At 45.4% G+C, this 26,082-nt stretch overlaps 1 protein-coding gene across 1 annotated transcript in view; it reads right to left on the bottom strand.

Moving 5' to 3' along the window:
* Positions 1 to 14,803: 14,803 nt before the first annotated feature.
* Positions 14,804 to 26,082, bottom strand: part of PGM1 (phosphoglucomutase 1) — a 63,175-nt gene continuing 51,896 nt past the window's right edge. Inside the window, exons 8-11 of the mRNA XM_044238373.1 lie at positions 23,693 to 23,828; positions 20,489 to 20,672; positions 17,858 to 17,992; positions 14,804 to 15,443 (exon numbers count right to left, since the gene is read on the bottom strand). Of these exons, the coding sequence (XP_044094308.1) occupies positions 15,354 to 15,443; positions 17,858 to 17,992; positions 20,489 to 20,672; positions 23,693 to 23,828 (545 nt within the window). The 3' untranslated portion in view covers positions 14,804 to 15,353. The remainder of the gene's footprint in view (positions 15,444 to 17,857; positions 17,993 to 20,488; positions 20,673 to 23,692; positions 23,829 to 26,082) is intronic.

The raw sequence follows: 26,082 nt of genomic DNA, 5'->3' as shown, positions 1-26,082 counted from the left end.
CCCACACAGACCATCAACTGGCTACTGGCCACAAGGACATTCCTGACCCCTTCCCAAACTGCTTCTGACCTTCCTCGTCTCTGTCCTCAAGATTCCTCTTTCTACCTGTGTCCTGAACTGTGCCGGCTATAGCCCTGATATTTACATCACTTCTCTGGCTGGGAACTTCTACCTCCCTCTCCACATAGCAAGGGAATGTGGTTCCACTAGTTACAAGGCCCCTGGCTGACCTCAGGGACCAATTTGTCTCTACCTCTTAGACCCAGCCTAGTGTTGGGATGGTACATCTTGGCGGGACCCCACATGCACGGAGGGTCATTTTCCCTGCCCCTCCGCAGAGAGAACAGGGGAAAAAGAGAAGAGGACCGGGGCAAGCTCTGGGTTGGTCTTCATCCTGGCCTGCGGCATCTCGTGGAGGTGGCATGGCCCGGTGGAGCCTGGGCTTCTCCCGACACCAGAGCCCCGTCCCTGACCAAGCCCAAGCCTGGCACACGTTAGATAGTGGGTGTGGGAAGCCTCTCCTGACCCCACCCACCTGAATTGAGGAGTGTAATCTCTGACCGTGCTCTGGGAACCTAAATTCCTTCTTACACCACAGCCTGTGGCAGTGAGGCTGGCTACGTGGAATGCTGGCACTGAGTTCTGAGGTGGAAATCAAATAACTATCTGACTTAGAAAAACAGATCCAACACAGCCGTCTTTGTGAGAGAAGAGCCATGGTGCAGGCCAGAAACACGAAGGTAGCTGCTTGGCAGCTCCACCCTGCCCTGCAGTGGGGAGCAAAGGGCCGCCTGCCCGTTTCCCTGAGAGACAAAGGCAGGGCCTTCACAGCTGTTGCCAGGGCAGGATTCTCTACCTGGGCCCTCACAGGCCAGGAAAAGAACCAAGTGGAGCCACCCTCCCTAGGCATGTTGAGGGTGTACAGGAGGGTGTCGAGGGTGGTGATAAGGAGCTGCGTGAGCTCACACTTGGAGATGTGCTTTGCTGACAGCAGAGGACAGGAAGATTGGCTCAGGCCCTGGGCTGTGGTCCCTGCATAGGTGCCTTGAGCCCGCCATTCCTGCAGCCCTTACTGCACATGAACCCCTGACCCAGTGCCTGCTGCAGGGCATTGCCATTGTTGAGTTTACCTTTGCTCCTGAGTAGTGAAGTGGCTGGCACATGGTACAGGCTCCCTAGGTAAATGCAAATGTATCCTAGACCTCCATTTTCTTGCACAGACAGAGGAGGTTAGACTATTTCTAAAGGACTTTCCTTATAATTTAGAAATACAGACTCAAATACCAGGAATAGGAGTTCAAAGTCTGGCTCTACCATCTAGTATCTAGGACTTGGGGCAAGTTACTTTTTATTTATCTATTTATTTATTTAACCTCTTTATGTTTCCTATCTGTAAAATGGGCATATTACAGTACTCATCTCACGAGGGTGTTATATGGGTGAGGTCACCTTTGCAAAGTACTTAGCCTCGTGCCAAGCCTATAGTGGACACTTGGCAGAATTCAGACTCTGAGTTTATTTAGTGTCTACATATATTTGCTTCATAATTCATTTGTGCATTCAATCATTCATTCAAAAGCACAGTGGATTCAGAGCACTGTGAGGACAAACACAAACAAAACAGCCTTCACACTGGAGGAGCTCCTGGTCTAGGGGTATTTACTTGTGTTAAGCGCTCCAAGGACACAAAAGGCTACATATCATACAACTCTATTTATATGAAATTCTCAGATCAGAAAAATCCACAGAAACAGGAAGGAGATTTGTGGTTGCAAGGAGCTGGAGGGAATGGGGAATGGGGAGAGACTGCTGAGAGGTACCAGGTTTTTTCTGGAGGTAAAGAAGGTGTTCTGGAATTGAACAGTGGTAATGGTTGCACACGCTGCACAACCTGGTGAATACACTAGAAATCGATGAGTTATACACTCTACAAGGGTAAATGTCATGGGATAGGAGTTATCACTCAATTTTTTACAATAGCATTCTGGAGTCTGACTGCCACTTTCAGCTACTGAATTTGGGTAAGTTTTACAACCTCTCTGGGCCTCAGTTTCCTCATCAGTGCAAAGGGATTAGTAAGAATCCTCTAATGGAGCACAGAGGAGAAGAGCTCACTCACCACACTGCCTTGGTATCAGTGCAATTTTATCGTTCTGCTGGAATGAGGGATCTATCCTTCTCCAACCTTTCCCTTCCAGTCTGTATGTATCGTTACATGTGAAACAAGTCTCCTGTAGATGACATGTAGATGGGTGTTGGTTTTTTTAATCCATTCTGCCACTCTATGTCTCTAAGGAGCATGTAGACCATTTAGATTTGAAGCAACTATTGACAGCTATGTACTTATTGCCATTTTTTTCACTGTTTTCTGGTTATTTTTGTAATTCTTCTGTGTTCCTTACTTCTTCCCTTGTTCTCTTTCCTCGTGATTGATGATTTTCTGTAGTGTTACGCCTGGCTTTCATTCTCTTTGTTTTTTGTGTCTCTGTTGTAAGTTTGGGGTCCGTGGTTATAATGAGGTTTAATATAACATCCGAAGCAAACAGCAGTCTATAATAAGTCGATGGTCACTTAAGTTTGAACACATTTTGAAAGAACTTTATATCCCTCCTCCACATTTCATGTTTATATTGACAGATTTTAATTCTTTTAATTCATAATTTTCTCACTTCTAATTGTGGCCTTTTATTTCCAACTTAAAGAAGTCCCTTTAACATTTCTCCTAAGGCCAGTTTAGTGGTGATGAACTCCTTTAACTTTTGGGTGTCTGGAAGGCTCTTTCTCCCTCCTTCAGCTCAGAACGATAGCATTGCCAGGTGGAGTATTCTTTCAACTCTTGAATGTATCACACCAGTTCGATGTGGCCTGCAAAGTTCCTGCAGACACATCAGCTGATAGTCATTTTTTTAAAAAGATTTTATTTATTTATTTGACAGAGAGAGATCACAAGTATGCAGAGAGGCAGGCAGAGAGAGAGGAGGAACCAGGCCCCCCGCTGAGCAGAAAATCTAATGCGGGACTCAATCACAGGACCCTGAGATCATGACCTGAGCCGAAGGCAGAGGCTTTAACCCACTGAGCCACCCAGGCACCCCATCAGCTGATAGTCTTATGGGGGATTCCCTTGTACGTAACTGTCTACTTCTCTCTCGCTGGTTTTAAAATTCTTTAAGTTTTGGTATTTTAATTATTGGGGGTCATGGTAGGGACCTCCTTGGGTTCATCTGGTTCCATCTCAGGGAAGTTTTCAGCTATTATCTCTTTAAATTTTCTGCCCCTTTCTCTTTCCCTTTTCCTTCTGGGATCCCTATAATGTGAATGTTTGTTTACTCAATGCTATCAATAGATGTTTACTTGATAGATCCCCAACCTATCCTCATTTTTAAAAAACCTTTTTCTCTTTTTGATGTTCAGCTTGTGTGCTTTCCATCACCCTGTCTCCCTGATCTGTGCTTCTGCAACCACGAATCTATGGTTGAGCTCCTCTAGTGGACTTCTCATTTCAGTTAGTGTATTCTTCAACTCTGATGGATGCTTTTTAATGTCTTCTCTTTGTTGAAACTCTTGAGTTTTCCATTTCTCTCTCCTATCCAGTAAGCATCTTTATGATCATTGCTTTAAAAGTCTTGGTCAGGAATACTGCTTATCTCAGGTTCGTCTAGATTTTGTCTCGTACTTTATTTGGAGTATATTCTGTCTCATTTTGCTTAACTTTCTGTGTTTGTTTCTATGAGTCAGGCGGAATAGCTCCTTCTCATAAACTTGAAGGAATGGCCTTTGCATGGTCCCCAGTGTAGACTGCATGCCTGGTGGCTGACACTGTGGCTGGAGTGGGCTGGGAGTCTTGGGGACTCCATGGTGGGACTGCCCAGTTGAAGTAGCTGGGGCTGAAGTGGGGGTAAGCCTGAATGGTCTCGGGGCTCTCAGTGGAAAGAGTATCCTGGCAAGAGAGCTGAAGCCAAAATGTGTGCAAGCGAGGTACCCCAGGGGATCCAAGCAGGGGACACACCAATAGGATGGCTGGAACCAAGACGGGTATGGACTGGGCATTCCCAGGGTGCTCTACACAGGGGGAACCTTAGAGGGGCAGTTGAACAGGCATGAGCCAGGAGGTCCCACAGCACTCTGTTCCAAGAAGGCCCTAGAAAGCTGTCTGGAACTGAAATGGTGTTGGTCTGGAGTGTTCAGGGTTCTTTGTACCTGTGTCATTTGGCAAGATGGTTAGAGCTACAGCGAGCACCAAAGGGGTGTCCTGAGGAGGCAATCTGGCTACAGTGCCCAGTCCCAACTCCCATCTATCAAGGTAAGGGGGGAATGTAAACCATGGCACTTAACAGCCCCTCTGACCCAGAGAGAATTCTAGCAGCTCCCTTGGCTTTTGGCAGATTCTAGAGATGGTACCTTGATATTCTAGCTGCTCTCTGAAAGACTTCATTTATTTATTTGAAAGAGAGAGAGAACATGAGGTGGGAGGTAGGAGCAGAGGGTGAGGGAGAAGCAGGCTCCCCACTAAGGGAAGCCCATATGGGGCTCAATCCCAAGACCCTGAGATCATAGGCCTTAACCTACGGAGCCACCCAGGCACCCCTCTACTCTAGTTGCCCTTTTAAACCATGGCTTTCTTCCTGTTCTCCAGGGCAGACAAATCTGCTCACAATTGCTCAGTAATATCCCTCCCCACAGCAGTTCATGGTGTTGGGGGTGGGGGGCGAGGTACGTGGGGATGTAGGAGTTCCCTTTATTACCATGCCTCCTTCTATCCCTCTTGCTGTTTCCTATGTGGTCTATCTTTTGTTGTGCAAAAGCTGCTCAGTCAACCCTTGGTTCTTCAGAAGGCACTGCTTTTTCAGTACCATAGATTTGGTGTGTCTGCGGAGAATGTGAATTCACGGTTTTCCTACATCACCATTTGGACCAGAAGCCTCTTTACTAGTGTGATATTAATGTGCTGTATTACAAAATAATTCCAAATCACCAAGCAGAGAATGACAAGAGAAAGATCCATTAAAAAAAAAAAAAAAAAGACTTTCATAAACCTACTGCTTAGGTATGTAACATCACACTTCATGTGATTTACAGAAAATATCCAAGAGTATTTGGAACCTAGACCACTCCTTAACTTAAGCTCCAACTTTCAAAGGAAAGCATGCAAAGGCTTGACTTGATGATCTGGAAAATTGCAGTCTGAAGTTAAATTTTTCAAAAAGAGGAAAGCATCTGGGCTTTAAAGAAAGAATCCCTTCTCAAACCAACAGCACCCTGAATTAGTGTTTCAAAGTATATAAATTTCAGCCACATTTAGTCCATTTTTCTCTGCATTCCCTGAATAGTACTTGGCATAAGGCAAGTACCCATCATTAGCTCTAATTATTACACTACAGGAAGTTCTCTGCAAAAGGTGTGGATAGATTAAATATGAATGAAATAAGTGCTGAAGAAACAGGAGAAAGAGAGGAACCAAGTGATGGAGGAAAGGAGTAGTAGTAGGTCAGAAGACTGTTTTATTCATTCAGTGGTACATCTCAGTGGAGATGAAATCTGAGAGGTAGTGATTAAGAGCAGGGATTTGACTTGCTGCCTTTCATCTGAGATCTGTCACTTATTATAACTGTGACCTTGAGCAAGTTACCTAAATTCTCTGCACCTCTGCTTTTTCATGTAGAAAATGGGAATAAAAGTCACACAGAAAGTGTCCAATTATTTAAAAAAAAATCCTGGCAACCTACTGGAATAAGGGTCAGAGCCAGATTTAAATTGCATTGAAATGATTAAAAAATCTGTGAATTTTTCTTGCCTGAGTTTAAGGATTCACTATACATTTACCGATTCCCTACTACGCACCAGGCATTAAACCAGTCGCTGGGAATATAATACAAGACATCATTTTTCTCCTCAACACTACTGTAGGAGGTATCCAGAGGAGAAAGTCTTACTCCTGACAAGGTAAATCCAGCAAATTTATTCCTGTCTTACCTCACATTTCCAACAGAAAGCCTGATTATTCCAGCTCATCCTTTTGAACCAAGCCATAGGTCATAGGTGATAGGTTGCTAACTAGTGGATTGGCTGCCATTGAGTTAGGTGTTAACTCCTCATCAGCTGTAGACAGGAAATGTAATGGTGGCTCACAGTACAAAGCATGGTCGTATCTTCCCTCCTAGCAGAAGCTAGTTTTCCTTAAAAGAGGAATAGGGCACCGCAGATAACACACTAATACAAGGAAACATTTTTCCAACAGATGTCGCAGCATGTGCAAGGTCAGTCCAAAGTGGAAAAGTATGAGGTATTTGGGGGAACTATGAAGATGGAGGGTGAAGAAATGGATTGTGATTGGAGATAAAGCTGGAAAGGGAAGCTAGAGAGGGGGCAACTGGGCTGAACATTGTCCCCTTGCTCTGGAAGTCAGGAGAGTTTTTGACTACAGGGCAGGAGTAATGGTGGTCATTATCCCACAGAGTATCCCCCAAATGCTCACTGTGGGCCATTCTAGGTCAGAGTCATACTGGGCAGTGGAGTGGGAATCCCTGGTCACTGTTGTCAAAGGTCTTCTTCCCACCCATCCCACCAAAAAAAAAAAAAAGAAGAAGAAGAAGAAGAAGAGGAAGAAGACATTTTGAAGATAATCCTTCATTCTCTGCAAACTGCTAGATGACAGAAAAGAAAATTTGCCTTGAGCATAGACAGGAGCATTAACATGAATTCAGGGGTTCTGAGAGGAGCTGTTTATGTGATGCCAACCACTTTCCCTACAGAATAACCATTACCAGACCGGTTCAGGGAGACTGGGAAGATGGGGCAGACCCTCAAGTCTTTCTTCCATAAATCAACTACATCACAAGGGGTGATCTACTGAGGACACTTGGGACTACTGAACCTGGGCTTCCATTTTAAACTAGCTTTGATCTCTTCCCAACTATCAGTTGTGTAAATATGTCTCTCTACCACCACCATCTATTGGTAGGAAACATTATACTATCAAATTACACATCGGGGCACCTGGGTAGCTCAGCTGAGTGTCTGACTCTTGGTTTTGGCTCAGGTCATAGTCTCAGGGTTGTCAGATTGAGTTCCATGACCAGCTCTGTGTTCAGAGGGGAGTCTGCTCGTGATTTTCTCCCTCTCTCCCTCTCTCCCTCTGCCCCTTCCCCTGCACTCTCTGTCAAATAAATAAATCTTTTTAAAAAGTATACATCAAATTTTATTATCAATTTTCTTACCAAAATCATTCAAAAAAAATTTGATCTGAAAAAAAAAATTATTTCCCAATGGAAGTAAGAGAGGCCTTGCTTCTAGCATTTTACTTGGACTTTATAGTCTGATCAACTCAGGTTCAAATCTCAGTTCCACCACTTGGTAATTTCAACCTTAGGCAAATTACTGACTCTTGAAAAGCCTCCATTACCTCATCTGTAAGATGGGGTGAATAATTCCCATTCTTAGGGTTGTGATATGGATTAAATGACCAGGTGTATATCAAGTGATTAAAGGTATCTGGTACCTACCATTAGTCTATTTATCTACAACTTGTCATTTAATAAGGTGATCAATATATGTTAGTGGTAATAGTAATTTTTAAAAGATTTTATTTATTTATCTGAGATAGAAAGCAAGAGTGAGAGATAGCAAGCATGAGTGGGGGGGGGAGGGCAAAGGGAGAGGGAGAGGTAAGCTTTTTACTGAGCAGGGAGCCAGATGAGGGGCTCCATCCCAGGACTCCAGGATCACTACCTGAGTCAAAGGCAGATGCTTAACTGATTAAGCCACCCAGGAGCCCCAGTAGTAGGAGTATGTATGATTTGGGACAGAGAATCTGATCACTAAATGTCACGTATGCTGCAAATCTATTGCACAGGGCAGTTGTGAAGATTAAATGAGACAGTGAGTGGAAGGGCTCTGAAAAGTGCTCTACAAGCTTTAGGAGTCATGAAGTGAGATGTAAGTGACTGTTACAGCCAAGGAAGCAAAGTGGCAGGTGGAAAAAACCAGTGTAGAAAGCTGGGACGGTGACCTTCAGATAGTGAAATCAGCCTCCAGTTCACTTCTGAGTTTAAAAATAACAGTAAAATCATTTTATTAATGTTTCATGCTGTTTCTGAAATCAATGGTGATTTATTTACGAGTTATCACTGATTTTCTCCATACTGTGCACATATTTTTCATCAGTTTACAGACTGAATGGTCTATTTTCTTTTTTTTTTTCTTTAAGATTTTATTTATTTATTTGTCAGAAATCACATGTAGGCAGAGTGGCAGGCAGAGAGAGAGAGAGAGAGAGAGAGAGAGGAGGAAGCAGGCTCCCAGAGCAGAGAGCCCGACGTGGGGCTTGATCTCAGAAACCTAGGATCATGACCTGAGCTGAAAGCAGAAGCTTTAACCTACTGAGCCACCCACGCGCCCCTGATCTATTTTCAAATAGGCTTTCACACCCTGTATGAGGTGTTAGTTAGACATCATAAAAGTAAGAAAGTAAGAATAATCCCAAGTAGCAAATAAGTTTTCATTCATACCCCCTCTGCCATTGCTGAATATTTCTTGTCTGGTGTATCCTACTGAGGTTTCTGGAGCCCCATCTGAGCTTAGTAGAACAGCGCTACGATTGATCAGTTATGTCTGTCATGGGTATGGGAATGTGAGATGACAGGACGCATCTATATTCAGATAAGCGACAGACGGGTGCTCCTGGTGAAAATAATTTCTAAACTAAATTCCTTTTCATACTCACATGACTCAGAATGGTATCGTTACTGGGAGAAAATTTGAAAATTGTGACAGAATGTACTTTCCAAAGAGAAGAGCTCCCGGAATGGGACCCTGCCACTCCCCCCAGATTAGGTAGAATGCAGTTCTCCTGCCCTTGAATCTGGGCTGGCCTGAGTGAGTTGGGCACAACCAGCTGGACAGAGGCAGGTAGGAAAGGAAAATACAGCTTCTGCCTGGCTTTCTCAGTACCCTTGCTCTTGGGAAGCTCCGTCCTAGAAGCTAACACCATGCTAAAAAGCTCATGAACAGGAGCAGCAGTCGGCAGTCTCCCCACCACCCCGCACCCAACCCTCAGCCCTGGGGGCTGGAGGCCTCCAGGTGGTGCCAGCCCTGGGCATTTGAGTCCTTCCTCACCTGTTCCAGTCTTCTCACCTGAGGGCCCTGACCCTGCAGGGCAGACAAGCTTTTTCCACTGTGCCTGATGCCCTGACCCACTGAACCCATGAGCATAATGAGACTGTGCAAAAGTTTACCACCACTAGATTGATTTGGGGGTGCTTTGTCAGACAGTAACAATAAACCGGAGAAAGAATCCCAAACACTGAGGGATGGGCGTGGCGGGTCTGCTTTCTCCATCTGATTGTGAGACTCTGCGCAGGCCATGTAAGCTCTCGAAGTTTCTTTTCCTTTATCTAGGATAATAACAGCCCTCCTAAACACAGTACAAAAATGAAGTCAGAAAGCAACAGAGACAGAAATTTTACAAAATAACACTGTCGTTAAAAGCACACAGATTGCTACTCTTTACTGGCCTTCCTGTCAGCTGGAGAGCAGCACTCTGAATCACAGAAGACATGCTTTTTGGAAAATAGCTATTAGCCCACACCCACAAATCCAACTTAATAGATCTAGGTAGAGTCTTCACATTAGGTGAAAACCAAACCAAAGCCCTCAAAAGTTCCCACACGACAAGCAGACAGACATGAGACATAAGTCTTGCTGGCGGCAACCTCACTTCTTTTGTGTAATGACAAGACACATGGTAAGAATGCCTCTTGCTCTCATGAGAGGAACCAAGAAGAGCCTCTCCCTCTTCTGGAAATACACGCTGTGCTCCCCAGCAGTGTGAGGCCCAGGGCTGGTGGACCTGCCTTGCCCCGTCACGGCTTCCCTCCCATGAATCTGCTCAGAGGCCGCCTTCAGGATTTAGAGCTGGCTTTCTTGATTCTACTCCTTGAACAAAAATAACTTCTCTCTATATTCAGGCTAATTTGATAGAACCCTTCCCCCACTATACCCCCAATTCACTTTTGTGGCAATCAGAGATAAAATACTCCTTAACATTTAAATCATGTTTTCTGGGGCGCCTGGGTGGCTCAGTGGGTTAAAGCCGCTGCCTTCAGCTCAGGTCATGATCTCAGGGTCCTGGGATCAAGCCCCGCATCGGGCTCTCTGCTCAGCAGGGAGCCTGCTTCCTCCTCTCTCTCTCTGCCTGCCTCTCTGCCTCCTTGTGATTTCTGTCTGTCAAATAAATAAATAAAATCTTTTTAAAAAATCAATCAATCAATCAATCAATCAATCAAGTTTTCTTCAAAGTGACCATGACACGTATGTCTCCCATCTGCTGCCAGATTCTACCCTGATCCTCTGTCCTGGGTGCTTTCTCACGTTCAACCTCTCAAGCTTTATCCAAGAGTTCTTGGTTAAAGGGTTCACGAGCTGTGAGAGTTGGTCAACTCACTTGTCATCAACAATATGAAGACACTCGTGCCGCAGAGGCCGGCGGGGGCAGGGAGCCACAGTGTAGAGCGTTCTGCCATGCAACTGGCTTCCCTCCACTCTTTCTAAAAATTGTCTCTCGAACTGAAAAATCAGTCTCTGCCTTCTAGGAGCCCAGAGGGCAGTGGGAGAAATGGAAAGTAAGCAGGCTATGAACTACAGCATGCTAAGTGGCATAAGGAGGGTTCTATAGGAATACCCAGATTCCCAAACCAGACCCTGGAGGGTCAGCAACAGCTCCTTGGAGAAAACAGTGTTTAAGGAACAGGCAGGAGTTGGGGGTTATGGTGGAGGATGGGATGGAAGGGGAAAGTGATGCAGACAGACAGAAGAGCAGGGACAAAGACACGGAGACGACAGAGCACAGGATGTCCAGGTGGTTCCCTATGTCTGAACCGTAAGGCAGAGAGCAGAGGATGAGGAGTTGGCGGGTAGGAAGCAGGCAGTATACATGGCCTTATGGGCGACACACACAGGCGCCTGGACATTAGCACTGGCAAGAGCACCTCGCTGATGCGATAGAGAACAGATCAGAGGGGGCGAGCGAGCACGGAGGCCCGAGGCCATGAGGGGATCTCTGCAGTAATGCCGGCGAGGTGCGGTGACTCCGCTCACAGCGGCTGTGATCACTCCTGTCACAGCCCCCTTGCTGGGCGTTCAGAGTGTGAAAGCATGAAGGATGTGTGTCCCACATGTTGTACTATGTTTTCTAGAGGAGTCTTACACAGGAAGACCACCTTCTGTCTGGTAGGTGAATCAGAAATGCAGCTGAATTCAGCATGAACTCGGAAGCAGAGGAAGCAGAGGGACAAAGACCCCAAAGCTTGGCCTCCCCTGAAATGCAGCGAGCTTGGCCTTTGTTTTCCTTCTCTGAGGCAGGGCCCCTCCCTTGTAAGCCTGGCCCCCCTTTTTGGACCTAGGGAGCTTCCCTGAACTGGAATCTGCTTTTCCAAAATGAAAGCTGAATGTCAAGAGGGAGGGGAAATGTGAAATTTCAGAGTTTAGCCCCAAGAGTTCCAACCCAATTTTCTCACTGTAATCCCCGCCACACCCCAACGAAAACAGGCCTGACTCACAGACCACATCAATCCTGGCGGGTGGGGAAGCTTGGCTGCAGGCCGCTGGCCAGCCTCTCGGGGCCCCATCCCCCAGCATTCCTGGCGGGCACATGTGTTGGGGTGTCTCTCTGGAAGCCACAGACAGAGGAAAGGTGGCCCTCACCCACACTCACCCCCACGGATCCGTGGCCCCAGCCATCTTCCTCCCCTGAGCTTTTAGAATCCAAACCTGTAGCCATGTGGGGTCGGGGAAGCAGCTGAATTATGATCAGGGATGAGGAGAAAATTTCTAAAGCCATTCCAGGGGCCACAGCCCTGTCTGCGTCTGATTCAACAGATGGAGAGGCAGGAAAAGGGTCGTGGAAAGTCAGCGAGATCCCCACTCAAAATTCCACTTCCACCACATGGTAGCTGAGCACCTGGGGCAAATTATTCAGGCTTCTCTTTTGCCTCAGTCATCTCAGCTCTAGAATGGGAATAATAATTTCTTGCTTGGAGGGTTACTCGGAAGCCTGTAGCCCAACATTTGAAACTGAATAGGTACTTAGAAAATTTGGATTCTAGAGGCGCCTGGGTGGCTCAGTGGGTCAAAGCCTCTGCCTTCGACTCAGGTCATGGTCCCAGGGTCCCCAGGTCCTGGAATCGAGCCCCACATCGGGCTCTCTGCTCAGCAGGAAGCCTGCTTCCTCCTCTCTCTCTCTGCCTTCCTCTATGCCTATTTGAGATCTCTGTCTGTCAAAAAAATAAATAAAATCTTAAAAAAAAAAAAAAAGAAAATCTGAATTATAGCAACAGGGGCTACCTACACAATTCGGAAGGCAGTTATTCTGTACAGTCTACTACCTGTGCTGACTTCACTTCCTTCACTAGACTCATGGACAGCTGGAGGGCATAATTGTGTTACACATTCTTCCCTTCCCAGGGCATTTCACACTTAATGTGGGTCAATACACATTTCCTGACTGACTGATACACCGAAGTATCAAGATCCCAGGGCCAGCTACGACCCAGCAATCGTACTACTGGGTATTTACCCTAAAGATAGAGATGTAGCAATCTGAAGGGATGCGTGTACCCGAATGTTTATTGCATCAATGTCCACAATAGCCAAACTATGGAAAGAGTCTAGGTGCCCAACAACAGATGAATGGATAAAGAAGATGTGATACACACACACACACACACACACACACACACATACACACACAGGAATACTATGCAGCCATCAAAAAACTGAAATCCTGCCATTTGTAATGATGTGGATGGAACCTAAGCGTACTATGCTGAGCAAAATAAGTTAATCAGAGAAAGACATTATCATATGATCTTTCTGATATGAGGAATTTGAGAGGCAGGGCGGGGGGTTGTGGAAGGTAGGGAGGGGAAAAAAAATGAAACAAGATGGGACTAGAAGGAGAGGGAGATAAACCATAAGAGACCCTTAAGGTCTCTTAAGAAAACAAACTAAGGGGTGCTGGGGGGTTGGGAAGGGAGAGAAGGGGTGGCTGGTGGGTACATGCTATGGTGAGTGCTGTGAACTGTGTAAGACTGATGATCACAGACATGTACCGTGTACCCCTGAAGCAAATAATACATTATATATTAAAAAAAAAAAAGATCCCAGGGCCAGAGGGAGGTGAGGACAACAATGCCAAAATTAACACTCTCTGGCACCCAAGGCACAAAGTATGACCCTTTAATAAATAAAATATAGAGGCATTTGTACAAATGCAAAAACCTTTCTTTCACTTGTTAGAAGCGGCCAGTCAATAGCAGGGGCCAGGCAAAGTACTGGCAAACCAGGCAGGGCTGAGCTTCATTGCCTGGGGATATGTCCCCACTACCCAGTGATGCCAACACTGGGCAAGTAAACAGACCTCATCTGTAAAATGGGAATACTGGGAGTATCTAGAGTGAATGGGAGCATGTGAAGAGTGTATGGAAAGCACTCAACAATGTTTGGCATCTAATGTTCAATAAATACTCATCTTCCTCTCATCTTTGTGAGAGCTCAGTTCTGTTTGCTGGCCTAGACCCCCCCTTGTCAACCGGCAACATTGGAAATCTTACCCCAGAGACCCTGTCCACCTGGGTGGAGGAGGGGTACAGACCTGAGCTGCCTCTCTGGAATACAGCAAGGGGACTTTGTGGAAATGCCCTGCAAACCATTAAATGCATTACAAATATTAGTGTTACAGTTTTGTCTTCCTAATACTTTAAAATCTAGAAACAGTATTATAAGCATAATCCTAGTTCCTGCTCACTTGACAATCTACCATGGGCTAGATAAAGTGCCCACTGCTGGGCACAGGTCCACTCACTGAATGTTCTTGAGGACCCCATCAAGTAGGAACTATTTTCATCCTGATTTTATTTTTTTACATTTTTTTTTTTAGTAGGCTCCACATCCAATGAGGGGCTTGAACTCGACCCTGAGATCAAGAGTCACAACTCCAGCGACTGAGCCAGCCAGGCACCCCTTCATCCCAATTTTCAAGATACTGAGAATGTATTCAAGTGACTCAAAGGCCCAAATTGGATTCAAACTCATGTTTGTTGGCTTCCAAACCTATGTATTTAACTACTACATTACACTCACGGATTGAATATAAATGTTCCAAGTTGGGGTACCCTGGTGGCTCAGTTGGTTAAGCGTCTGCCTTTGGCTCAGGTCAGGATCCCAGGGTCCTGGGATAGAGCCCCACATCGGGCTCCCTGCTCAGCAGGGCAGTCTGCTTCTCCCTCTGCCCATGCTCATGCTCTCTCTCTCAAAAAACCAAAAATCTTTTAAAAATACAATGAAATCATTCTAAGATGAGTAAGACGTCAATGCACTCAAGATATCCAGCCAAATGCTGGTCATCTTACTCTCAGCTTCTGAGAGTTCTGCCCCTGTCCCCTCAATATGCATTACGGTATCTCAACACCACAAGGCACATGGCCGCACTTTGCTATTTAATATTTCCTGGGGGAAAAAAAATCTCCTGAAAATCTCTAGCTTTCCCTCATTCCAAATTAACCAAGATGAGCTTACATAAAGCAAGCTACCTCGGATGAATCCAGGGCTCAGTTGACTCTGCTAAGATCTGAAATCACAGTTCTTGAGTACAAGGATTTTAAACCTAGTGCAGAGAACATTTTGTCTTCTAGCTAGGACATCTAAACAGAATACAATATCTTCTTTAAAAAAAAAAAAAGAAGTATTTTCTTTCTGAAAGTGAAAGAGCATTTTGCAGTTAAGGGGGGAAAAAAAAGACATCAAGAAATAGTGACTTATTTTGCTTTAATATCCCACAATATTCGTGTGGGACTATGTCGCAAAAACAAGGCAGACATCTGTAGACAAGTACGTCTCACTCTGAGGAAAGAACTGATTGGAGAGAAGGCACCAGAAATTGGATTTTGCTGGAACACATGTAAACAGTGAACGGGGGAGGAATTCACCCAAGAAAAACGAGCTTGCACTGTCATTTCACTGGGACAACCTAGCGTGAGAAATGGCCTCACTGGCTCCCACTCAGCCTCCATCCCACATTGTAGTGAACAGGAGCAGGTGCTTGGGAGACAAACACCTGCACAGCAGCAGGGCTTAAGGGCACAACACGGAGTGACGTTAATAAAAGCCCCTAGGTCCTCTTGCCCACACGGCATCTCAGCTGGCCCTGTCACACTAATGGGCCAGTCATCAACAACTGGTTAGTGGAAAAAACAAATCTTAAGAAGCCTGGGTGGATACATTTTGTTTGTCCATGCTCTTCAATCAGATGACTTGGAGGGTCCTGAGGCAGAGGGACGTACCGCAACTGGCCTATCTTCTTAGGTTATAACGGTGGGTGCAGTGCGTCCCGTCCTCTCCTGGAGTTGGGACACCTTCAGAGCGATGGAAATAAGGGGGGCCAACATGACCTGAGGGAGACACAAAGAGAACCTTTTCCATTACTTTCTCTAGACACAGATCCTGAAGCTCCAGCCCTCAGATGGCCTCCAAGACCCACATGTCTGACTGCCTCTTCCCACATCCCAAAGGCTCCTCAAACTCTCCAAGTCTAAGCACAGAGAAGTGTTCCTTCCCTAAAATCTGCTTCCAGCATTCCCCATCTTGGTGACTCAACAACACAGCCTAACATCTAAACTTAATGAACAACTACAAGTTACTCTTGACCCCTTCTTCTCCCACATTGCCCTTGTCTAATCTATTAGCAAACGTAAGTAGTTTTTACCTTCTATGCATCTCTCAACAGGCACCATTTCTCTCCAACCTGGGTCATCAATCTCGCTAAATCAACTTTCTCTTTCTCACCTGGAACAATGGTCCTTCTACTTCCGCATCCTCTAATTTGCCGCCCACATTGTCCCCAAAGAGATCTTTGCAAAATGCAACAACACTACCTTCCAACTACTTCTCACTCAGGGGGGAAAAGAAAAGGATTCTGCTGTTGCAGGATACATTTATAAATATAAATAATTTTTAATTTTTTTTAATGAAAACATTTTTAAAAACCACTTACTTATCTAGCTAAACTGCCCACGTTACAGATGAGAAAACTGAGATCCAAAAAGATGAAGTGATTTAACCAAATGACCCAAGGGCAGAGCCAAGAGCAGTTCATTTCCTACTGCCCACTGTTGCTTTCCCTCTTCTTAATCTCCACCAACTCATGATTCCTCGCTGAAAGCGGGAGAAGCAACTCCACGTGCTGAGCACAGCACTTGCCATTCCCCTAGGGGTTCCAACAGTCCCAGAAAGTGCTGAGACAAAGGTCCAGCAGCTCCAGAGTAAGGGAAGGCTTCTCGTGGCTGGAATGGTGATACATCTAGGCACTGTGGGCACCTCACACCCTTCAGGCCCCTCCCTTTGCCCTCCCCACACCCCCCCCCACCTCCTGACAACTATGGTTCAAAGAAACTTATCTTTCACTCACTCATAAATGTCTACAACATGCCTGGTATTAGGGCAAAAGAACACAATTCCCTTCTTTTTCTCCTGCTCTATTATTCTGTGGGTCTACAACGCAGACACCATGGCCTTTGGTTTAAGTTTTAGGGACACGTACAGCACGACAGAGATCTTGCAATAATTGAACCTGGAGTCTGGACATGATAAAAAAAATATATATATATGTAAAAGCGAAGCCTCCTCTCGACTCTAAGAGCCACACGTCCTCAAAAGCTAATCCTATGGGCCAGGCGCAGCATTTCGAATTTCGCATCCCTTGTCTCCTTAAATCCCTATAATACCTCGGAGCAGTAGGAACTACTCTACCAGGAAACCACAGCTCAGGGCACGGAAACCACTTGCCCGCAGACACACGGCTACTAGTCAGGTGGCAGAAACTGGATTGAAAGCAAGACCTTTCTACATCTAAACTTTATTCTCAAAACCGCTATGCCAAGGCTTTCCAAAAGAGTTTGCTTGGATTTTAATTAGGTGTTAGAAGGAAAAAGGCTTAATAGAATAAGCATGGTGAAATGCCACTCAAACAGGCATCTTTGCTGCGAGTTTTCTCAGAGCCCGTAAGGTGCCATGTGTGTTATGAATCCTGAAGAAGGGGTTAATGGGCCACAACAGCTCCTACACTTTTTTGGCTGTGCAACTATGGTGGAGGAACATCTGTCAAGACCATTGTGTGAGGAACAAACAAGTGAAAGTCCCCTGTGTGTCACTGTCTCCCCTTGGCTCCTCCCCTGGGGTGGCTCCCCTCTAAGTTCTCCACCCTACCCCTGCCTCCAGGGTCCCTCCTCACTCTGACGTACTTCTGGAGATCCTCTGGGTAGGTCTGGGAGCCCAAACCACCAGGCTACCAGTCTGAAGACTCTTCCATATTGACCTTTGTTGCTGGGTCATGAGACTCTCTGCTCCACCACCAAATCTGGAACCAGCATGTGCTCTTCCAGAACAGGCGATCAGACCAAGCAGAGTAGCAAATGACCAGTGACAAACCAGAACGCCAGAAGAGGGGCTGATTTAAAGATTAGTTTTCCTGACTCTGTTGCTCACCAGGCACGTGACCCTATGAGCTGCCACTTAACCTTTCTCTGCCTGTTTCTTCATCTGTGGTAGGGAAAAGAATGGGGGCTACCTCATTTGAGACTTCAGTGAGTATATCCACTTGGGTAATGGGTTTAGAACAGAGAAATGCTGAGCTAATGGTTAGCTGTCACTGTTGTTATGACCTACTGAGGGAAACATATAGAGAAAACTGAACACACGTGTTTGACCACCGGAGAAACGGGCTGTGGTAACACAGACTCGGGGAAACCACTACTGTTCCCTCTAATGGGAAGCACTAACTCGTCAGGACACAGGGCCTGAGCATTACCTGAGGGTCCTGGTAGATCTTGGCGATGTCCTTCTCGTAGCTGTCGATGTACAGCCGAATCGTGGCCCCCGCGCTCCCGGTGCCACTCAGCCGAAAGATGATGCGGGAACCATCAGCAAAAATGAGCCGCAGGCCCTGGAGAAGGGAAGCAGAGATGTGTCCCCCACCTGCTGGAAGGGAGACTGAAGACTGGTAAATACAAGGGGTTCGTCTGAAGATGGAATTTCCTCTGCATGTGATCAACTGGAAGATCAGGTCCTTGATAAAGGGCAGCAGTTAAGCCCATGGAGTCGGCTGTGGTCAGCCTGTCACTGCGTCCCGCCAAAGGGGGCTGAGCTTACAGGGGGAGAAGCATGCCCAGCGTCAGGTGGGGGATCTGATCTGGGGCACAGGGGTCCTGGATGACCCAGGCCGGCCCTCCCCTCTCTCTCCACTCCCCTGTAGTTTATGGCCTAACCATTCCAGTTTGAAGCCTAATAAATAAGTAAACAAATAAGTCGCTAGATACAGAAATTTGATCCCCAGATCAGGAGGAAAATATGGACAGAATGGGCTGAAACCAGAGCAGAAGAGATTCCGGACACAGAAGAGAAGGAACTCTCACAATACCAACAGAGAGGCTCAAACGGCGAACAGCAGGCCACACGTCGCAGGTGAAGCCAGCTACAGCCATCCCAGCAAGCAGGAGCCAGTGATCACTCTCCCCTCGACGCCTGAGGACTCAAAGCGGGGTCCATGTGGGTGCCATGCCAACCCGTGCCCCCAACCGCCTGCTGCCGCCTTCTTTCCTCCCTGGCAGCATCTCTCATCCTCAATAACCTTCTTGCTTCAGGAGAACTGAGGCTAAAGATTCTCAGGTACATATTCTGTCACCTGAGGTAGGAAGAGTCAGCAAGACAGCGGTCTGAGACCTAGTCCTCGTGAGCCTGTCATTCTTCTATACAAAGAACTTCAAAGCCGGACACCAACCAGAAGGAGAGACACTGCTCCTCAGCTGCTGTTTGTCACCAAATGCCATGCCGTGTCTAATCGTGCCATTTGGCAGTGAAGACAGCAGACGAAAGGCACACAGTACCTTCCTGATTCCATCATCATGGGGAGGATACTATTAACTCCCATTTACCATTTCTTGCTTCTAGAAACATACCAGGTTGGTCTGCCTCTCCCACAGCTTCAACTTGAAGCTTCTCAAGTCTTTCTACTTGATGGCAGAGGCTAGGTCTACTTCAGAGGATTCTCCCTCCTCCCTGCCCTTCCATCCAAATGTTCAGACTTCCTGATTATAGAACGTGAAGCTGTCGGGTTCTTCCTCACAGAGTGCAGCAAACGGCACCCGTGCTCATACCAACACCCTTCCCACACACGCCTCAGCTCCCCCTCCCTCCTCACAGATGCTGGGTGTAGCGCAGAATTGGGGGTTGCTTTCCCTAATTGCCCGTTTTGTCTCTGAAGGCTTCTCTACAAACACTTCTGCCCTGCTGTCCTGTGGACCCCACCCTGCCCTCTTCCATACCCACCTCCTACTTTATCCTCGGCCTCTCTTTATCTCAGACGTCGCTTACAACCATCTGTACCAGAACCAGAGTTCTCACGGCGGGTGAACAGGCATAGAGAAGAGAGCCCAGTGGGCCAGCATTTTGAGGATGGGAGACTCCTGGTGCTCAGGGTCGCTGTGGCCACGCTCCAACCACCCGTCCACTGCCCACTCTCCAGACAGACACTCTTAACAATCCTGCGGTCCCCCTCCTTCAAAGCTGTCGGCTACCTTGAGAAGGACCGGGCCAAAAATCTGGGTCCATCAGGAAAAAGCAAACTGGAAAGCTATAAAATAATTTTCATCTCCTTCTTTATTATCTCTGCTTCTAAATTATTAGTGGTGAGTCCATCCTGAGACAACAGCAGAACCAGAGGAGAGAAGACCCCGGGCCCCGGGTGTCTGTGAGAAGCTTGGCTGAGGGCCGACCCAGCCTGCAGCCTTGGCTCCCTGGCACCCAGCGAGGGAAACCCTAACAGCTGTCTCCATGCAGACACGATGCAGGTTCTCAACTGTGATGTCTTGCTATGCACGCACCACCGTGCTGGACTGGCTGTGCGTCACATGCTGCAGACGGTAACAACTAACATTTCTAAGTCCAGAATGCCTCATCAATTTTTTTTTTTTTTAGAAATCAGAACATACCAGAGAAAGGTCTATGATAATGCCACTCTCACCGCTGGCTTTCTGCTATCATCTCCTGAGAGAAAAAGAGGGGGCTGATACCAAGGCAGTAGTTCACCTTTTCAGCTTCAGATTCTAGGGCTCCTTTCTGCACACGCATTCAACACAAAGTCTTGCATGGAATTCTGGAGGATGTAAAAAATCCCTCTGGAGCAGGGGCTAAGAATTCCAGAATGAGGGCAGAGGGGAGTACACGGAGCCAGGGCAAAACCCATTTCCCCTATGAGTATATTTGTAAGTTATGTGTGATCCAGCAGAAAGCCGGCAACTGTGGGGAAAAGAAGGGAGGGCTGTGAATAGAAATAGAAAATAGGGGGAAGAAAAAGGCTCAAGCAGCCTTTTTCTTTTTTCTCTTGAGATTTCAGAGATGAAGCTCTGAGGCCTCTCTCCCATACACATAAATCTGTTCCTACCTGATTCCTTGAAACGCTTCCATCCACTGGATCACTGTATTCAAAGTTATCAATTTTCTCCACAGTGTAAACTTTGTCACCCACTGAGAACTGCTTCCCCACGAAGGAGCGGTCAGATATCAGGGCCTCCAAGTCCTTCATCATTTTGTTGGCGCCCTCAGCCTCCACCTCCTCATAATCGTACCTGCAAGAAGTCACAGAGGTGGGCCCACACACTCCCTTTGGATCATTCCCGAGATAGATCACCACTTCCTTCACCCTCTGTTTGGACCTCCCCGCGCCCCCCGCCACCGCCCCAAACCCCCTAGCTGCAGAAGCAGCTGGCAAAAGGCTGTGCCTGTCTGTCTCTGGGGAGGGAGCAGGTCAGGGATGGGAGGAAGGCTTTGCGGGGTTTCAGGGAAGGGTCAGGAACTTCTGAGTAAGCAGAAAACTCCTGTCTTGGCTCTTCTACAAGAATAAGTTCTAGAAGGCTTGTGAAAGATTCTAACATCTAATCACTGCATCCTGAGGAGGTAGAATTAAATGCAAGGTTATCTCCCAAGGACTCTGCATCAAGAACATGAGTCAAGCACTTCTCTTTCAAACTCCTGGAGCTTCTTCGGGATAAATGCTGGGAGAGTTCCCAGTCTGCGACCTGCCTGCGGCTGCTGAGATTTTTGGCACAAGAGCGTTCCGGTCTCCAGGGGAGCTTCCTAAAGTGAGGCCAAGTTTTCACTGACCAGAGAGAAGGGGCCAAAGCCTAACTCTGTACATCTGAAAACAGCTCTGTCCTTTCAGTGAGGGTGGAATCTGGTCCAAAGTGCTTTGGGTTCACCCTGACGGAGGAGGCCTGATGTAGATAGAGAAGGATCAAAGCAGAAAAATAAATAAATAAATAAAAATCATCACAAAAGAAATTCTATGACTATTATTATTATTACTCCCAGAATTGTTCCTGACTTCTTTCTTATGAGGTTAAAGACTCTGACAGGTGGCTTTTCTTGACCTTGTGGCACACACCCTCTTGAGAGTTATTTTTTAGAGGCTCAAGCAGAGTCTGTATTTATTTCTGATAGTGAAACAAACATGATATGTGCAAGATGACACCCTCTGAGACATGCGAAATACTGGGGAGTTAAGGCCAACCTGTTCAGTCTCCAGGATTCTACGGATCAAGGACAGCAGTCCTTTAATCTTGAAGTCAGCTCTTTCCCCTAGTTAATGTGATAAACAGCAAGAAATCACAACCAGGTGTCTGTGCTTTCCGCCTATGACCTTTGGGTGTTTGGGGGAAGTGTTCTACAAATCCTAGGCACAGAGGGGTGTGATGGAAAGAATCTGGACTTTGGCATCGGAACGACCTACGAATCTAGCCTCAACCCCTTACTAACTGGGCAACTAGGAGCAAGTTGCTTCATCTCACAGAATCTCAGCTGCCTCACCACTAACTGTTTTGAGGCTGACATAAAACAATCCCTAGCACTCCTGTTAAGTAGATGAAGGGTACGATGGTGTCTTAACGAACTAGAAATGCAGGTTCTAGGGACTTGATTTGCAATAGTTAGCAGTTATCTGAAACTAATACAAATACGTTAAAATGGTTTTTATTATTTATTTATTTATTTTTAAGATTTTATTTATTTATCTGACAGACAAAGATCACAATCAGGCAGAGGGGCAGGCAGAGAGAGAGGAGGAAGCAAGCTCCCCAATGAGCAGAGAGCCCGATGCGGGGCTCGATCCCAGGACCCTGGGCTTTAACCCACTGAGCCACCCAGGCACCCCTAAAATGATTTTTAAACGGAGAGTTTTAACTGATTCAAGAGTGACCTCTTCTCTGAACAAACCTTCTAACCTTATTCCATTCTAGTTACTATTCGTTCTAGTTACTAACTCGTTCATTTATTCATCCAAAGCATATTTACGGTGTCATTAGGAGTGAGGTATTCAGTGATAGCAGAAGCACAGAACCAGACATGGTCCTGCCTTCATGACACTCTAGAATCTAGTGAGCCCATGACTGCTGTTCTGAATTACCAGGTTTTCCTGGTTCTTGGAAAGTAGAGATTCTTGCTGTGGCTCCTAGGGCTACTGCTGCGGTACCACGTGAACCTTATTACTTAGACCTCCCTCAGAAGAATGACTTGAGGGAGGAAGACAGCAACAGCCTTCACTCGAGTTGATAAAAGTATTCTGAGAAAGGAGGCTGAGTTGCTTAAGGTAATTCTTAAGGGACTATCCAGAGACCGTGGACTGACTATTCAATCTGTGACATAGTTTTTAAATTCTCTAATTTAACTCACCTATTTTATAGAAAAGGCAACTGAGGCCCAAAGAAATTATATCTATGCATTTCTTACCAATTAGCAATTCATCTACTCCCTTTTACTCATAGTTCCTTTCAATAATTAGAATAGTGAGGTCTGGGAAAAATTCTGTTAGATTTTTACACTTACTGGGGGAAAGGCAAGTTGGAATTAGTGAAAAGCACTTCTTGAAAAAAAAAAAAAATTAGTGCCTTTTAAAAACAGAAGTATGCGTGCCAAAGAAGAATTACTATGTACTCTAAGTATTTTGTTCACTGCCCAATCCCCAGTGCCTGGCAGAAAGTAGGCACACAGTCAATATTTATTGAATCAATGAATGAAGTATTGACAAGTATGCAGCCTTTGGGGACCTATTTTAATGAGTCAGAAAAGTTGATTTAGACTAAGCATAATTGTTTCCATAATTTCAGGAAAAAAAAAAGTTTCCATACTTTGAGTGTCCCAGAGTTTATAAAACACTTTCAGACTCATATTTCATTTAATTCACTCAATGGCAGACTGTTATTACCATTTCTACAAATGAGGAAAATGAGGACAGTTTTCTGTTAGAGAGAAGTTAAATGACTTCTCAACTCACTAAGGGGCAGAAATAAAATTCTAATCCATTCTTCTGAGTCCAAATCCAGCACAATCATCCTGTCCACCTCCGTACATTTAAAAGGCTTACAAAACATTTATTCTTTTGAATACATTTACTAAATTTTTTAAGCCTTGTTCTTTATGGCGAACATAAAAGGCAACCCTGATTGAATTATTTTAAAATCCATCAATGTGTAGAGGCTAGATGAACTAGAGTTTTATTACCACTTGAGAAACAGGAAAAAAATCTATACACATGAGAACTCTCTCAGCGCACCTCCCCACTCTACCTCTGTACCCCAGCCAGGCTGGGACTTACCTAGTGAAGAAATTCCGGCCATACTTCTGCCAGTGATCTTTGAGAATGTCCTCCACACTCTGTTTGCGGGTGGCTAGAATGGAGAGCCAAGCGAGGACAGCCCAGAGTCCATCTTTCTCGCGGATATGATCAGAACCTGGCCAGGGGGCAGCAAGCAGCTTTGAGAAACATGATTTCTCCAAAACTATTTGGGAATAAACTAAACAGTAAACATGGAGACCCAATCAAAAAAGTCATAAAATTTGACTCAGGAACTTGAATACATGGAAGGAACCACATAGGGAACAAAGCAACATAATATGGGAAAGAAGTTGATGCTTCCCAAAGTGATCTAGATATTTACAGAAAATGCCAATAAAAATGTCAGAGGGATAATCTGGTGGAACTGGATATATCAATTACAAAGTATAAATGTGAGCAGAAAAAAAACAAACAACAGAATAACATGACCATTATAAATACTCAATAATTAAAAGCCTGACAGTCTAAATGGAACAAAAGAGGGCAGCTAGAAAGAGACCTAAACATGCATATGACTTGGATATATGATAAGGGTGTTACTTCAAGGCTGTAGGCAAAGAAGGAATTTCTTTTTAAGTAGTATTTAGCTATCTAGCTAGACAGTTGGAAAAAAATTCAGTTTTTTCCCCTATAAAACACCATACCAAAAAGATTTCCAGGTAAATTACACATTCAAATATAAAATTTGAAAAGCTTTAAGTCTTTGAAGATATATAAAAATAAAAGATATATATAGATATAAATATAATATATACAATATAAATAAAATAGAAAATATATATATATTTTCTAAGTCTTGGGAATGGCAAATACAGGTAAATTCAGAATTCATAAAAGAAAAAAGAATCTATGTATTTGCCTACTAAAAAAAATTATTGGGGTGCCTGGGTGGCTCAGTGGGTTAAAGCCTCTGCCTTTGGCGCAGGTCATGACCCCAGGGTCCTGGGATCGAGCCCCACTTTGGACTCTCTGCTCAGCAAGGAGCCCGCTTCCCTTCCTCTCTCTCTGCCACCACTCTGCCTAATTGTGATCTCTGTCTGTCAAATAAATAAATAAATAAAATCTTTTTAAAAAATTATCATTTCGATCTGCAAAATAACTATAGGTAAAAGTCAAAGGCCATTGGCAAACCTTAAAAAAAAAACCGATTTGCAACATAAAGTAGATGTTTAATGTACCTCAATACAGAAAAAATTTACATGTTAATAAAGAAAAAGCAAAACTTCAATAGAAAAATAGCCCAAGGATATAAACAATCGCTGAAGAATACATATAGGTGCCCAATTACGTAGGAAGGTATCATTATTTTTTAAGAAACAAATTGAAGTTAAAAGCTCAATAAGAAACTGCTACTTGTTTGACAAATGGCCACAGATTTTAAAATGAGAACACCTAGGATCAGGAGAGGTAGAAGGGAAATGGGGTTCCAGTATGCAACTGCAGGGAGAGGTACAACCTTCCAGAGACCAATTTGGCAAAAAGTATCAAAGCCTTAAAAAACGGACCTACTTGTGGATCCAGCAACTCCAATCCAGGGCATCTTTCTTTAACCAAGAGGGGTTTGGTTAAGTCAACTATGACACATCTGTCCCCTTCCAAGGTACCTGCTAAAATCTTTACCAGAGCTAACACACTGGCTCATCCGGATGTGCTTATGTGCATGGAGATCCTCTTCCAAGAACCTGATACAGGACACAACTCTCCTTTTCAGTCCTTAATTTCCTTGTTCTAAAAGCCAAACAAAACGGAACAAAATCTCCACACATGGACCATACTGAGCGCTACTTTCTGACTCCTGAATAGGACTCAGTACAAACCCTCTCCCACAAGGCTTTGCACATCATCATGCCTTGAACTCTTCAAGTGCCTGTGCACCCTTCTTGACTTCCCACTGGGTCTTATTCTTCTTAGAACATCAGAGTGTCTCACAATGCTGGCTACGTAGTAGGCATGAGTGAAGTTTGTTTTCTTCCTCTTTTCATCCTTCTAGACCCAATTCAAATGTCCTCTCCAGTCTAGGACTAGTACCCAGCTCCCCTAGGCAGTTACGAGCTATGTTCTCTTCCTTCCCTCATAGGGACCCGCTCAAACCCTCTACCGATTTATGAGCCTCTCACCCCACTCCTCTCCTATTTCTTTTCTTTTTTTTTTTTTAAAGATTTTTATTTATTTATTTGACAGAGAGAGATCACAAGTAGGCAGAGAGGCAGGTGGGGGGTGGGGAAGGGGGAAGCAGGCTCCCCGCTGATCAGAGAGCCTGATGCGGGGTTCGATCCCATGCCCCTGGGATCATGACTTGAGCTAAAGGCAAAGGCTTTAACCCACTGAGCCACCCAGGCGCCCCTCTCACCTATTTCTTAGAGACATCT

Source organism: Neovison vison, chromosome 2, assembly GCF_020171115.1.
Source record: "Neovison vison isolate M4711 chromosome 2, ASM_NN_V1, whole genome shotgun sequence".
NCBI classification, from domain to species: domain Eukaryota; kingdom Metazoa; phylum Chordata; class Mammalia; order Carnivora; family Mustelidae; genus Neogale; species Neogale vison.
Note: the sequence above shows the minus strand (reverse complement) of the source record. Positions and strands in the feature narration are given on the sequence as shown.